Below are 16,117 nucleotides of genomic sequence, written 5' to 3' on the forward strand. Positions count from 1 at the left end.
TTGGAGAGAAAAGGCAGTCCGCTGGTTCGGTTCTAGGCTCCGCCCACTCGAGGCGCTCTGGCGTGTGCTCCGCTCGCCTTGCAAACGGTAAGCTGGCTGCTTGTTTATTTCTGCAACTGCTCGGATTTGATTACTGTCTGTTTGTCATGCATGACACTGACGTGATTTTGCATGATGACCCTAACCTTGTGGGATTGAGGCACTTCTGGTGGTCCACTGGACACTTTTAATTTCTGCTGCATGCGTGCCTTTGGCTGTCAAACTAATAAGTCAGACAACAACTTTAGAGAATCATTGAGTATATAAAGCCTAATTCACATGGTTTCGAATGGTTGCATTTTTTTTTATTTTAAAGTGTATGTCTTAAATTCTAAATAGGTCAGCCAATAAGAAACACACAATAAGAAACACACTATGAACCCAGACACTGATAAGCTAAATGTTGCGAAATTGGACTCTATGTGTACACTTTCAAAAAAAAAAAATTTAACTAATGAAATACTGAACTGTGTTTTTTCTTTCTTTTCCCCCACAACTTTCCTATTCATAAATAGACTAACTTGACATTTGAAGCTGCTGGCTGAATTGAAGTTGAAATTGTAAACTGGTTATATCATATGACACACATGTGCCACTGTCTATATGCACTTGAGAATATCATTCACCGGGCTGTTGTAGCTTTTGCTTTAAGAACTAGTCCTGCAAAGGACATTATAAAATCCTGTTTAGATCCAAACAAGAGCAGACAGAGTTAAACATTTGTTACCTGTGAAATTAATGAGTGACCATCTAGGTCAGAAGCTTAATAAGGTCATGTGCAAAATGTAATAAGGTCTTACTTTCCCACAAATTTGATTGTCTGAATGTCAAATGGAGCAATAGTGGCGAGCAAATCTGTCTAAGAGTTGAGCAGTTCTGATTTTGAGTCTCACGCATGTTCAATCGCACATGTTTTTTTGTTTTGTTTTTTGGACATGGAATTGAGTTTACTATTTATTGGTTGCTGGGTTTCAACTTAATCCACTCCTACAATTTCATTGAGAAGTGCCACTTCCAAGAACTCATTAACCTGGAAAAAAGTGACGTTTTATACCGTGCACGTGCATTTAAAAAAAGAAGAAGACATTCATTCATTAACAAATGTGTTACAAGAAACAGTCATCCCATACACAGTTTGTCCATATTGTTTTTTTCTCTAGACCGCACTGTTTTAGTCAAAGTCTGTTTACATGTGTTGTCTAATACTTTCAAATATCACCATCAGTGAAATACAGCAGCAAAGTAGGCACAGTGTTATAAAAAAAAGGTTTTATTATTATTATTCTGCATGTTTGAACAGTAACACTGCGCTTAAATATAGGAAAATGTACTGTACCTAACTAATGTACTGTACTGATTTAAAAAAAAAAGTTTAAGTCACTGTACAAACGTTATACAAAGTTTGAATATTTAATTGAGTGATTCTTTTGCATACCACAAAAGGGAGCCTGTAGTTGTATCGCACTCTGAGAATCATTGCTCCGATGTTTGCTGTCTTCCACAGACAGCTGACCGATACATGAAAAGAACCCAGCGAGAAGCAGTATGTTGTGTTTGGTCATGCCTGGCCTAGCTGGAGCCAGACAAATTATGAGTGGGAGATGGTCAGCATACGGCAGGAGCTTCTTTACCCGTTTGCCTGATCATCAGTCCGTTCTGAGGACCCGCCGCCCTGGTCTTGTCACCCACCATTACAGATGTGTCAGTACCACAGACCCTCTTCGGAATCCGGCGTCATCATCATCTTCAGCATCGTCGGCAGCCCATCAGAAATCGTACAGTTATGTCATCGTCGGGGCGGGGTCGGCAGGCTGCGTTCTCGCCAACCGCCTCACGGAGGATGCCCAGGAATCCGTCTTGTTGTTGGAAGCCGGGCCGAAAGACATGTTGCTTGGCAGCGTACGCTTGTCGTGGAAGATCCACATGCCAGCTGCCCTCACCTACAACCTTTGTGACGACAAGTACGCTAGTCAGTTATTACATACATTCCAAGTTGTACGATTTCAGTTCATCATGGTGTGGTGATCGGTGATGCCAGTAACTCATTATTAACACGTTACTCAATAATAGCGGCCATTTTGAGTAACTAGTAATGTAATATGTTACTATTCCTAATATAGTAGTCTGAGTAATTAAAGTTACTATTCTTAGATTGAATGCATTATGTTGTGATTAAACAAAGCTAGCAAACCGTAGAATCAAATGTTTATCTTCAGAAGTGACACTAGTAATGATTTTCTTTCGACCACTGTAGTGAGCCACATCAGACACACGGCCAAATATAACACTGTAATTTGTCTCTTCTCACTGCAAACAATAGTCAATAATCGCCCACGACTGCAGAAGACACGGCATAGTTACCAAACTAATAAAAAAGTAATCAAATAAAAGAGATATAAAACACAACCTTTGACGAACCAAAAGGTAGACAAAAACAACTCTAGATTTTGGAACTAGAAAGAAGTACAGGGAAAAGACTTGTATCTATGTAACAGGAATCATAACAGATGATGTCATCTATGCCCAATCATCGGCTGGGGGTGACATCACTCATATGCCAAGTCCTGTTATCAGCACGTTGATGTCTCATGCATGCTTACGAAGTAGAGACGTTCATGCTTTCAAGCTGGAAATACAGTCCCTATGTTGATTTTGTGACAGTTAAAGACGACAATATGAAGGTTGGTTCTCGTTTTGTAGACAATATATCGCGATATTACAGCGCACAATTCTCGAATCGATTCAATATGCAGCCGAATCGATTTTTAAAGATCAATTTTTGATGGAAATATTCAACAAAATGTCTTAATTAGAGTTAGGGTTCACACTTTAAGCATGGAAGAATGTTATATTAATGCAACATTAAGCCTTAAAATTTGATTTGTTTGTTTGTTAAATACGGTGGACCACAGTTATAAGCCTAAAGTACATTTTCATACAAATCTTGCACTGTACATGTACAAGTTTATTGATTAGTATTTTCTAAATTTGAGTAAAAAAAAAAAAAATCACAATAATTGATTTATAGATTTGTATCGGGATTAATCGAATCGTAACCTATGAATCGTGATACAGATCGAATCGCAAGCTACTAGGCAATTCACACCCCTAATATATATATATATATATATATTATTTATGTTAAATTTAAAAGTCTTAATAAATATTTTTTGGGAATAAAAACATTATGCTTAAACATTAATCTTACAAAATTCACTTCCTATAATGTACAATAATGTATTGATTAAAGCAGTTGTCATTTTTATGTTAAGCAGAAAGTAAGTAATAAAGTAACTTGTAATGTAATTTAGTTACTTTTAAAATCAACTAATCCATAAAGTAACTTAATGACATTTTCAATGTAATGTATTTGTGGCAACACTGGTGATGATGAATCTTGATCTGGCTTGTGTTTCCAGTAGAGGCGATGTAGGCCGGGTGGTGATAACATCAGCTACATGAACAGTTTGACATCATAGCAACATGACTCATTGTCACATCCTAACCAATTGAATAAACATCTCAATCAATGTTAAGAAACTGCATACCACAATAGAAGTAAAAACTGGATGTATCTTTTGCTGGGTTACAAATATCAGTCATATTGAAGTATGATATAAATATGATATAAGCTATTATGAAAGTGTCTAGTGTAATATAAAATATGAGATAACACAATCTTTTCTAGGAGGCTGTTTAACATTTGGATTTGTAATAATTTTTCTATGTAAGAAATAATGGGAATACATTGCCTGTTTTTGTTGTTGTTTTTTCCAGACTCAATATATCTTTTTTTTTGACCTACCGTTTTACTAATCTTTCTCCCAACAGGTACAACTGGTCCTACCACACTTTGCCGCAGGCCCACGTGGACAACCGGGTCATGTACTGGCCGAGGGGGCGAGTCTGGGGCGGCTCGTCTTCGCTCAACGCCATGGTGTACATCCGCGGCCACGCTGAAGACTACAACCGGTGGCAGAGGGAAGGAGCAGACGGCTGGGATTACGACCACTGCTTGCCTTACTTCAGGAAGGCGCAGCGCCACGAACTGGGCGGCGACAGGTATGCGACAACAACATGTGCTCTAAATCAAATATAAGCTAAAGTCCATCAAGTATTTCACTCAAATTATGCTCACATTGTATAACCGCTTCTTTTTTTTTTTTTTTTCCTGGAGAGCTCAGTATTGTTCATTCGGTAATTTTACCGATTTGACATGTCATCATCATTGCATCGATTGTATAACCGCTTCAATGTGTTCCCGGCAGGTACCGCGGAGATAGTGGCCCGCTACACGTGTCCCGGGGGAAGACGAACCATCCTCTTCACAAAGCTTTTATTGAGGCAGGGCAGCAGGCGGGATACCCGTTCACTGAAGACATGAATGGATACCAACAAGAAGGCTTGGGCTGGATGGACATGACCATTTTTCAAGGTCATGGAGCCAAACAACTACTATAACTAGGAGATCTTTAAGTATTACGTTGAATTCATAGTCCGCCGCCACCACAAAAGCGTTTTTAACAAGGAGCTCAACACATTGTTGTTGTTTTTCCCCGCTTCACAGTTTATCAACTCATATTCATGTTTACTGCATCGAAAATCTGCAGGCAAGAGGTGGAGCACAGCCAGCGCCTATTTGAGACCAGTCCTGGATCGGCCTAATCTAAAGACAGAAGTGCGCTGCCTGACCACCAAGATCCTGTTTGATGGCCACCGAGCTGTGGGCGTGGAATATGTACAGAAAGGACAGACAAAACGGGTCAGAGGGAGATAAAGTTCCATTTATTTGCTACAGTGCCCAGGGAAGTATTCACTTCTTTTCACTTTGTCCACATTTTGACAAGTCCAAAAACAAAAAAATCGACGCACAACACAAACACGGTCATATGAAAAATGTCTTGGATTTTTTTTTCTTCTTCAAATTTATTAAAAATACAAACTAAGAAATCATGAGTATGTAAGTCCGCCATATTGGCAGTTGATCTTCAGAGGATTGTGCATTTAAAGAATCAATAAACACCGGAACTAAACAATGCGTTGACCTCCAACATGGCGGTGTGAGACGTCACATGAAAACTATCTATAGCATGGCTTTGTGGCAAAATATGTACTTTTTTAAATTAAATGAATAAATAAACAAATAAATGAATGATAAGAAATTTTAGAACATTTGCCAGAATATATTAGGATTTTATTTCATATACTTTTTTTTTTCTTATTTCATATACTTTTGTGTATAAACATTTTTGTATAAAATTTGTGTATACATTTTTGTGTGTGTATAAAATGGTAACAAGTGAAATTAATTTAATCCAATTTTTAATAAGATTTTAAAACAAAATGTGGAAAAAGTGAAGTACAGTGAATACTTTCAAGACACACTGTATATACAAATAATTTAGCAATTTACAAACTCACAAATCAGCTGTTATCACATTGCAGGTGTTTGCAGATAAAGAGGTGATCCTGAGCGGCGGCGCCATCAACTCGCCGCAGCTTCTCATGCTTTCCGGTGTGGGAAAGGCCGATGAGCTCAGGCAACATGGCATCCCTGTGGTCCAAAACTTACCAGGTGCATTTCACAACATTCAAAGACTCGGTCCCCGCCCACACAAAAGCCCGTTTCAATGTATCCGCACAAGTTTCTTACCGTTTGTCCTCACGGCAGCGCCGTTACAGAGCTTGAAACGATCACTTTTTTTTTTTTCAGGTGTGGGGAGCAACCTGCAGGATCATTTGGAGTTGTACGTCCAGCAGAGGTGCACTCAGCCTATCACGTTGTACAAAGCTCAGAAACCTTTCCACATGGTCAAAATAGGTCTGGAGTGGCTCTCTGTGTTCACTGGTAAGACTCACTTGTGCATAATTATATGATTAAACTAGAAAAATTCCGGCGGGAATTTTGAATGGATATGATTAAATTACTCATACAATTGTCAAATTCTTATGTAGTGATTTGGGTCTTTTTTAGTACAATGTGTCAATGTTGTGGTGGAGATAAAGGCAGGTGGAGCCAAATGCAGGTAGAAAAGATTTTATTTACAAAAGACTAAAACTGAGACAACTCCAGAATTGAACAAATTGAGATAATAGCAGCATAGTAGCATAGAGTAGGCCACGTAAATGGTGGCTATATTGGGCGAGGAAGTTCCTGTCAAAGGCATGAGTCACTCAGATTGACCACAGCCGTAGCGGAACTGATGAAAACGAATCAAATTATTGATGAATCCTAATTCCGTGTCACAATTGAACTACAACAAAGTGACAGAAGGCTGCATGTTGTATTAAGTTTATTATTATTATTATTTATTGTTAAAGCTGCTGGCAAGATTTTAATGTAGCTACGCTTTACTAGTCCCTCGCATTCTCATGGCATGGAATTAAGAAAGCGCAGTCGTGATAAATAGTCACAAAGAGTGCTTATCCAGCTTCAACAAACTAGCAGCACTTAAGCTAGCATTAGCATAATGGCATTAGCCATAGCTAGGATGGCTTATTTGTAAATGCTGTCATTTTTTTTGTTTTACTTTTTTGAAGGTGCAATCAATAAAAAATCAAAACGAGCTGTTTGTTTATTAGCTTTTTGAATAGTTGTTGGTAAATGATGACTGGGCACTAATTTTGACACCTCAGTCACGCTTTGTCTCTGAGGCCATGTATACACGACGTAGCCAGGTTTTTTGCATACTGGAGATATTTTTCTGCGGCTTGCCCTGTCATCCACACGTCCGCGGAGATTTTTTTCATTACAAGCGAAGGTTTCTAAAAACTCCGGCCAAAGTGAAGATTTGCATATTTCTCCGGTTCCGCGGTCGCGTGTGTCCGTTAGTAAACAAAATTTTACGTTGTCCTCGACACACGTCACTCTCAATCACATACCTCAAGGGGAGACCATGTTTGTATATGTGTGCGGTGAGTGAGTGGGAAAAAAAAGTTGTTAAAAAAAGAAGTGAAGCCTTTTAAGATTTTGTATTTATTCTCTTTGTTTTCCTCTATGCTCTGTTCATGATGTACTCATTGACTGTTAATAATAATAAAAAGCAGCACTGATCCGCTTATATACAGATCAGCGGCTGACGGTCCGTGCTTGTGTGACGTATGGTAAAGTGATGTCAAGAGATGAGCAGTATTTGGCTAACTACTGCCACATAGAGGCTTGCCATGCATCTCATTGTAGGCCCAATTCACGAAAGTGGCGTCGCCAGACGGAGGCGTGCTCTGATTGGATAGGATTTGGGGAACTGTTGCTACCTTAAGGTCTGGAATTGTTATGAACGTACTTAAAATCGCATTAATGCGGTTAGCTGTGGATGTTTGCTTTTCTACAAACGTGGTGGTGTGGACACTATTTTTTTTCTACACCCCGAGGAGGGAACGACCCGTTTTAAAAAATACCCTGCTACGTGTGTACATGGCCTGAATGGCTGTTTTTCCTATGGCACAATGGTTTCTTAAAAATGGAGGTACATAATGTGGCCAGGGAGGACAGATTTTTTTTTCATAGACCACTCAGGCACTTTTTTTCCTTCAAAGTATTAACGAACATGACATGTTTACCCTGCTACAGTCATATAACGTTACTGTTATATTAAACTATATTGGCCCCATGAATTACTGAGAAATGAGCGTTCCAAATCTGGCAATGACACTGTTCATTGTTCTCCCTCTCTTATTGTCTTTTATCTCCAAGGTTACGGAGCAACAGCGCACCTGGAGAGCGGAGGCTTTATTCGCAGTAGGCCACATGTCCCACATCCTGACATCCAATTTCACTTCCTGCCTTCACAGGTCATTGACCATGGGCGGGTTGCTTCAAAGATAGAAGCTTATCAGGTGAGTGTGCTGTGGGTACATTTTGGTTTTTTGGTGAGGGTGGAAGGTACGTTTATGTTGTAAAGTGAAGTGTGGGTGGATGATTGGTCAGATAACACACTCACACACACACACACACACACACACACACACCACTGAAAGAGAGCAATGAGACTCACGTGTTGCTCAGACGGAAAATAAAATAACGGCTGCTCTGAAAAGCAAAATCAAGTTCCCAGAAACTTCCAGAGAAGTTGACTAGTGAGATCTTTGTATCAAAGTGCACCCACCAGGAAATAATCATTTACAGTAAACCACTTTGAGGACACATCTGGTGTGCTACTAAATGAATCAAACATAATAGAAAAACAAAATCAACATGATAAGAAATTCTGTAGGGGCTCTACATACCTCAAATTTGGAGAACCTGTACATGACGTGATGTAATTCCATAGGTTCATGTTGGACCAATGAGAAGCACGAGTGTTGGCTGGATGAAGCTAAAGAGCGCCAGCCCTCAGGACCACCCGATTCTGCAGCCCAACTATCTATCTACAGGTGTGTTCTCATCACTTAGGCACCACAAGCAATCACCACTGATCCCATATTTGATGACCACCGTCATCTCCTTTCAGACGTTGATGTGTTGGAGTTCAGAGAATGTGTCAAACTCTCCCGGGAGATTTTTGCACAAAAGGCTTTTGACCCGTTCCGGGGGGCGGAAATCCAGCCTGGTCCTCAGATCCAATCCGACGCCGACATCGATGCCTTTGTGCGCCGCAAGGCTGACAGTGCGTATCACCCGTCGTGCACATGCAAAATGGGCGCGCCCTCCGACCCGATGGCGGTTGTGGACTCCCAGACGCGCGTGCTTGGCGTCGAGGGCCTCCGTGTGGTCGACGCGTCCATCATGCCGAGCATCGTCAGTGGCAACCTAAACGCTCCGACCATCATGATCGCGGAGAAGGCTGCCGACCTCATCAGAGGTCGCCCGCCGCTAGTTGACCCGCAGGTTCCGGTGTACCGGCCGTTGACGCTAGACACTCAGCGATAACAACAATAACAAGTTTCTTGTTTATTTTGACATTATGTCACTATGATAACTAATCCGGGTGCAATATAATATATAAATATATATATATATATATATATATATATATATATATATATATATATCGCAATACATGGGGTTACATGTTACGCAATACACGGGCCGGTTTATTTTAAAATGGTATGACTCAATTTGGTTAGCTTTGATACACATATTTAAAATCAAAAATAATTTTCTGATTGAATTTTTTGTTACAAGCCTGATATATGTCATCTTTTTGACAAAAATGCTACCTTTACAGTACTGACATATTCATTTAAATTGTAAAATGACAATAAGAAACTCATTACATCATACTTTATCGGACTGAGCCATACCATATTGAATCGAATCATAATGCCACTGAATCAATCCGAATCAAATTTAAAATGAACCGTCCTTGAATCCCATCGGACCCCATTTATCAAAAATATATATTGAATTACTGGAGTGATGCACACCCCGAGTAACTAAACAAAGGTTACATACATATCGTATTCACCAGTAATCGGAGACAAACACACACAGATTCACACTCACATTCACAGTGACTAGGAACGAAACACTCGCTCTTTAACTGTGGTAACAAGTGACAACTGTTTAATTCAACTTCCTGTATTTAATCTTGTTCTCATCTCAGGTTATTCTTTTAACCCCCATTCCTGTTTATACTGGAATCAGTGTCAGAAAATGGCACAACATGCAATTCAACTTTTTGATGCTAGCTGAACTGAGGTCTCCTGAGGTATGCTAACGACACTTCAAATTTCCACCGACAATTTGGGACGAAATAGAAATTGTACGGTAGCACGGTAGCATAGCGGTGAACACGTCTGCCTCACTATTATGCAGAGGTGGGCGCCTCGATGAATTTTGAGCGTCCGTCATTCGGCAATCGTCAACAGTCGGCACACTCTTCCGTCATCGTTAATCCGTCAATCTGTCATTTGTCAGCGTCCGTCAGTGTTGCCGTCACTTGAAGTGGGCATCCGCCAATGTTCCGTCAATCGTCATTTGTCAATCCGTCACCAACGTCTGACATTGATTGATTGCCGATTTTTTTTATTATTACAATAATGGACAACGCTAAGTTTCCCATCAATCGTCACCAAAATGGGTGTCCATCATTGACGGATTGACGGACATTCCGACAATATTGATGGAATGCCCACCTCTGCTATTATGCCCCTTTTGCATTCAATCTGTTCTATTCCAAACCAGCCTCGTTCCGCCCTTTATGGTCGCTTTCCCATGACACTTTTTTGAGGCCGGGCGGTTACAATAGAACCGTTTCTCAGAACGAACCAATGGCCATTACCTGTTTTTAAACGAGCAAGACACAGCCGCCTGTCGGGCGCCGCCAAGTCATAAAGTTACAGCATACACAACACACATATCGTGTTTTACAACAACACTTAACCATATTTACAATTGTATGTTTACCTGTGGATGAAATAGCAAAGCTTGTGCTAAAAACGTATCTTAGCGGCACACACCTGGCAGTTTGCGGTTCAAATCTTGGCTCAGGGACTCCTGTGTGGAGTTTGCATGTATTCCACTTGCTTGTGTGGGTTTCCAAGATACTGCCGAAATCAACGTTAGGTTCATTTGAGTTTCTAAATTGTCCACTTGTGTGAATGTAAAGCATCGATGCTTGCAGTGCCTGTTGAATCACCAAAAGTCTGCTGAATTGACTCCATCTGTGAAACGAAAGCAAACAAATGAAAATTGATGGACGGACAGAAATGTCTCCAAGCTCAGACATGTTTGATTTAGATTCCCCAAAATGGATCTATTCTTCTATTCTTGTCAGCCGTTCGAACAGAAACCTCAATTGTAAGCCGTCTGTCATTTCTTTGAATGTCGTGTTCATGAAATGAGGTCACATCAACGACCTTTTGTTTTATCTGAAGAGATCACAAGTGAACCGTCGTTCTCCTTCCTGACTACGTGATCGTGTGTCACTTCGACCACCACAGAACTTTTGGTCCACGTGTGGACATTGACAGACCAGATAATTGTCAAAAAAAACATCTGAATAGCCGAATGAAGGCAGAAGCCTTCGTGCTGTTGTTGGTTCCGTTCACATCTGTTTGAAATGTGACGCTGGATTCTTACAGCTTTGATTACGTAACCTTAATCGTTTCCTCCACACAAACACTTTGTTTACTGGAATGGAAAGATTTTTTTTTGTGTGTGGGGGGGACCAATGTGTCTCTTTGCTGCTGGGCCATCAAATTGCTTGCTCATTCTTTTTACTTGTTTCCATAGCAAACTGTTATCTTGTCAACGGGTAATGAGAAATTGAAGCCTTTCTCAGCCAATTTGGGGCCAGGTGGTCTACACCCAAGATTGGTCGCCAGTCAATCACAGGGCACATATCAACCATTCATTCACATCTCACATTCACACATTAAAAGAGTGGGAACTTTTTTTTTTCTTCTTCTTCTCCAAAAAACAAAAACGAAAAACAAAACAAAACAAAAAATTTAAAAAAAATCACACACAAAAAAAGAGTGGGACCTGAAGCGAGCGAACCACTACGCCATCAGTAACAAATGAATCAATCATTAATTATTTATAATAAAACTTGACAGCTAAAACTCAATACAGGCCGTCTTGGAGACGCGGCATTGATGGCCACTTTCTGCTCTGCACGGAAAGGTCGATTAACAAGCCACATGCCTAATGACAAAACAAAGGGCTGACTTTATTTTAAACATACTAAATTTGCACTAATTTAATGACTGCTCTGCATGAAAGAGAAAAAACGGTAGCACACTGACCCCCCCCTTACCCCCAGAACAGCCACTGTGCAAGTCTTACAAACTTTATTAAGTGTTGTATTTTCAATTTTTTACAAGTAATATAGATATTTAAGTAAGTGGAAATTGCTACCTTATAAGATCAGACTCAATGTGAATACTGCTTATACAGTAGAAGGATGTATTTGTTTTACTGATTGTAGTGAAACCATTATGCATAATTGAAAATTGTGTACTTACCCTACAATAGTTTCTTAATCTTAAAAGTATGTCTGACTTCTAATGAGAAAGATAGCTGTCATTGCCACGACAACCGAGGGTGTGGCTTTTACTTTTGCAGTGTCAATTCACAAGTTTGTCAGTTAACTACTGTCCATTTGTATTTATCAGTGTCTTATAAAAAAAGTCTAATTATAATGCGGGATCCGTGGAGCATAAAACAATTATTTGCTATTGTTATTAAGCACATTGGAGCAGTTGCTGATTGAATGTATTATTGTAATGAATGTGTAATGAGTCACAATTGTCTATAAAAGCTTTGCACTATCTTAGCCTAGCTTTAATGCTGCAACAATAATTGTTCACATGAAATAAGATTTGTAACGTTGAAATTGTGTGACATTTGTTCACTCTAAAGGGAAGACAATTAAATGCCTTAACCCTTCTCCCACCATGTCTGTGTGTTGTTTGCTGGTAGAAATTAGTATAAGTAGGGGTGGGAGTCTTTGACTCTCACGATTCGATTCCGATTTTTGGGTCTCAGAATAAATTTTCGATTAAGAATGATTTTTGATACAAAATTATTTGATTGGCAATTATTTCTGCTTCAATTTATAGATGTGCAAAGAATCGTCATGATCTACTCCAGTCTGACTCGCTAATGCTAATTAGCGCGCTAGTCGCGACACTTTTATATACTCAAAAGAACGGCTATTCATTCAAAACGCTTCAGTTATGTTTACAGAGAAGCGTGTTAATATTACTCAATAGCATATGCTCTTCCTGCATTGCAAAAAAAACAACAACTTTTATTGGCGTAACTTGATCGTGATTTTTTTCCTTCTACTGTCTAATGTGGCTACAACTTAACAGTGTTTCAGAATGCGTGAAACCACACTGCCCCTATGTGGCCAAATCGTATACAACATTAACAGTGTTCCAAATAAAGGCACACACAAAAAAGCTCAAGACAGTATAAAAAGATTTAAATAAAATCGATTTTGGGACATTTAAAGTCGATTCTATATTGTACAAATGAGAATCGCGATTCTTATGAGAATCGATTTTTTGGGCACACTCCTAAATGTAAGCTCACATTAGAACACGAGACAATCCTGACTTTTATTTTATGAATAGAGAATTGGAGTGTACAAAACGGTGATTCTATTTGCCGTCCGCTGAAAAGATACTACGAACGTGTGCTACAAAGCTGATACCAAGCAGATTTTTTATTTTGTACAACAGGTAGAAAGCAGAAACCTGACCTTACAATATTTAATAAACATTTGAAAAGCAGTGGAACATTACAAAACATAAAAAATAAAGATTGCACAAATATTTTTTTCCCTCCCAAAATAGATTCAAATAATATATAACAAAAATAACTGCAGTCATTCCTTTTGTTGATGATTCCTTTACTGGTTGCTGTTATTGCATGATGTCATTTTATGACATATTAAGTGTCCTGTCTGCTGCTCTGTTTTTGTATATGGCTTGAAAATAAATAAGTTAGGCCTAAATGTCATTTCATTATAAAAAAAAAAGTTGTTTTGCACAACAGGTTAATTTTATTCTGTTTGTTTTTAAATCTTTTCAGTTTCACCCGAATTTCCCCTCTGAAGATTGGGAAAGGGTTATCTTTTATTAATGTAAATGGGAGATTGTCTTTTCATTGGAATAGGTTGTTCCACCATTTCGCATGTACAGCAGTTATACAAGTCGCATTTAAGAGCTTTTGTTTTTTTATTTTACATATAGGGTGGGAATGTTGTAGTCAGGTTGCCATCAAAAATACATTTTAAAATTGTAGAAATCCTGAGTTGGTCAAAATGAATGTTTTTAAAATGTTGCTTTTCTATTTTTGGTTTCATAAAGCCCTTTAATTGCACAACTGTCATTATTAAGAGAATTCTATTAATATATGGTGGTAGAAGACACAATCTCCCTTTAGTTTTTTTTAACAACCTGCCGCCCTGCGAAAATACGTAAACAGTTTTCTGAATCTGAAGTTCACGTTTCTCGGTGGAAGAAATCATATACCGGACTGCACTGTAGACGTGATTTGCAAAGACGCAAAGGCAGATATTAGACACGACTGTTTGACTTTTACATGAGAAATCAAACTTGTAATCTTGAGACTGGAGTCCATTAAACTGCTTGTAAATTCCATGCAGTTTATATTAAACTCACTCAACCCAGACATTTTTCAGCAGTTATTCATGTATCTTAATGTCCTGCAGGTTCGAGTCAACAATTGGATATCCGTAATTGATATTGTTAATGCTAAACTATAAATAGAAATAATTTTTAACCATTTATTTACTGCTTCACCAAAAATAACAAAGCACATTAATATATTGACCAAGTTGTCAAATTAGAGTAATTTAATTGTATTCCTGAACTGCACTGTACTGTATATTGATATGTGATCTTTTTTTTTTCTCTCTCCAAGTCCAGTCAATGACATGAAATCATATTCAAAACATCCTACCTGTAATAACTTTGCTTTGACTCCTGCACCCTGAAATTAAGCATAGAAATGACAGTGGAACCTCTGAAGTGAAATGATTCGAGTCATTCAGAAAGTGAACAAATTTCTCATGAAAAATGTGCAAAATGTGTTGAAGTCTCACCATGGAAGGACACCAGCAGCAAAGCAAGAAAAATCAGAACTCTGTAATATTTTTACACTTGTATGACCGTTCTTTTCAATGAGGGGGAAATTTGTTCTACCTCCACTTCCACTGTATGACAGATACAATTTTATTGTGCAAGGAAATGTTTTGAATCCAGTTAAAAGGGGACCCATAGCTAAACACAAATTTCTGATGTTGACCCCAACATACGCACGCAGTTTCACCAGCACAACGATCACCAGCCAAAGTGAATTCATAGGATTCGGAATGGCTTTGCAGAGCAAGAAGATTTTTCTGGTCTTCAACAACGGTCACCATTCATGAAGACATAAATCAAATACAACATCAAATCAGTCTTCTACTTTCAATATTTGTTTTCTTGAGAGGTCTTCGTCTGTTCCTGTTCCTGTAGAAAGAGAAAACAAGGCACTTTGTTCGTATGTCGTCTATTGAACGATCGTCTCAGTGTGGAAAAGCAGCAGAACGTCGAGTGGAATCAATCAATGATTGGTGCCGCCGCTATAGCGAGGTGATGCAAATCATCTCATCTGCGAGGTCCTCCTCCCGTTTGGCGGCCACGTACGTCTCCTCGTCGCTGTAGTCCCGCGCGGTGCGCGCGACAGGGTCCGAGTTAGCGGCCCCGCCCCCACCTGGGTCGGCCAGGCTGCCGTTCAGCAGATTACTGGCGGCGCTCTCCATCTCGTCGATGGTCATCTCGCAGGCGTCCGCTATCTCGTGCTTGGTGGCCGATACAAACTTGGGGTCCCGAGCGTATTTTCCCAGACCCTCAGAGATCAACGCCTGAAACAAAGTAAACAGCGGACAGTGAAGTCCCCTTTTTCAAGCTATAACATGAACTTATTATCTCAAGGGATAATGTGTTTATATTATAATGAGGAAGAAACTTTTAAAAATGTGTGGTTTCATGTCATTTCAAAATAAGATCATCTTCTTTCACGTGAGCGCATTTGAAATGTTTTCCACTGTGATCTGGGATGCGTTCCAGTCAGTTTCTACATTGTCTCAAAAATGCGAATTCTCTACTATTAACTCTTTGACTGCCAGACGTTTTCAGAAACGGGATGTCGCCAGTGCCAGCCGATTTAAGCATTTTGACTGATCTTTCAAGGTCCACAGAAAATGTTGTGTTTGGACTATGGAAACACACATACTACCAAATGAAAGATTGGACTCTCATCTTTCATCAGAAAAAAAAGTTTGTTTCTACCTTATTCCGTTCTTCAGTAATCAACAATAGAAAATGGTTACTTTTACCGAAATTCTCTGTTTTGAAACAAAAAACGGAGAAAAAGAGCTTTTTGTGAAACGATGTTATTTCATGCACTCTAGTGAATTGTACACTTCTTTTTGTCCATGAATGATGCCACAAACACCTAAATAGTGCTTTACTTCTGTAAAACGCTTTCACCAACAATGAAAAAGTGTTTTTTGATTGCAAAATACGTTTATTTCCATTCAACAGTGTACAGGGATGTGATTTGACCAAAGTGAAATTATCTGAAAATTTAGCCGGGGGTCTGGGGGCCGCATAT

The 16,117-nt window shown here is 39.2% G+C and overlaps 2 protein-coding genes across 23 annotated transcripts in view; one reads left to right on the forward strand and one right to left on the reverse strand.

Moving 5' to 3' along the window:
* The first annotated feature begins 27 nt into the window (after positions 1-27).
* Positions 28-12,373, forward strand: chdh (choline dehydrogenase). The gene is made up of 10 exons (XM_077545271.1): positions 28-87; positions 1,544-2,000; positions 3,871-4,101; positions 4,308-4,474; positions 4,650-4,801; positions 5,485-5,614; positions 5,753-5,887; positions 7,733-7,875; positions 8,310-8,412; positions 8,490-12,373. Exons 2-10 carry the CDS (start codon positions 1,585-1,587, stop codon positions 8,906-8,908), a joined length of 1,896 nt encoding a protein of 631 aa, XP_077401397.1. The 5' UTR covers positions 28-87; positions 1,544-1,584; the 3' UTR covers positions 8,909-12,373.
* Positions 12,374-13,126: 753 nt separating this feature from the next.
* The window catches only part of cacna1db (calcium channel, voltage-dependent, L type, alpha 1D subunit, b), a 64,619-nt gene continuing 61,628 nt past the window's right edge, over positions 13,127-16,117 (reverse strand). For 21 of the 22 annotated variants that reach the window (XM_077577032.1, XM_077577077.1, XM_077577059.1 and 18 more), the window contains one exon: positions 13,127-15,365. In XM_077577032.1, the coding sequence (XP_077433158.1) occupies positions 15,084-15,365 (282 nt within the window). In that variant the 3' untranslated portion in view covers positions 13,127-15,083. The remainder of the gene's footprint in view (positions 15,366-16,117) is intronic. The other variant, XM_077577067.1, reaches the window with a different exon arrangement.

This window comes from Vanacampus margaritifer, chromosome 1, assembly GCF_051991255.1.
Source record: "Vanacampus margaritifer isolate UIUO_Vmar chromosome 1, RoL_Vmar_1.0, whole genome shotgun sequence".
Taxonomy (NCBI): Eukaryota; Metazoa; Chordata; class Actinopteri; order Syngnathiformes; family Syngnathidae; genus Vanacampus; species Vanacampus margaritifer.

What these genes read in the sequence shown, in the direction of transcription:
- chdh (XM_077545271.1), top strand. Translation starts at nt 1,585, where the DNA reads ATGTTGTGTTTGGTCATGCCTGGCCTAGCTGGAGCCAGACAAATTATG. An exon ending in TACAACCTTTGTGACGACAA is followed by an intron (nt 2,001 to 3,870) that starts GTACGCTAGTCA and finishes TTCTCCCAACAG; the next exon opens with GTACAACTGGTCCTACCACA. An exon ending in CAAAGATAGAAGCTTATCAG is followed by an intron (nt 7,876 to 8,309) that starts GTGAGTGTGCTG and finishes GTAATTCCATAG; the next exon opens with GTTCATGTTGGACCAATGAG.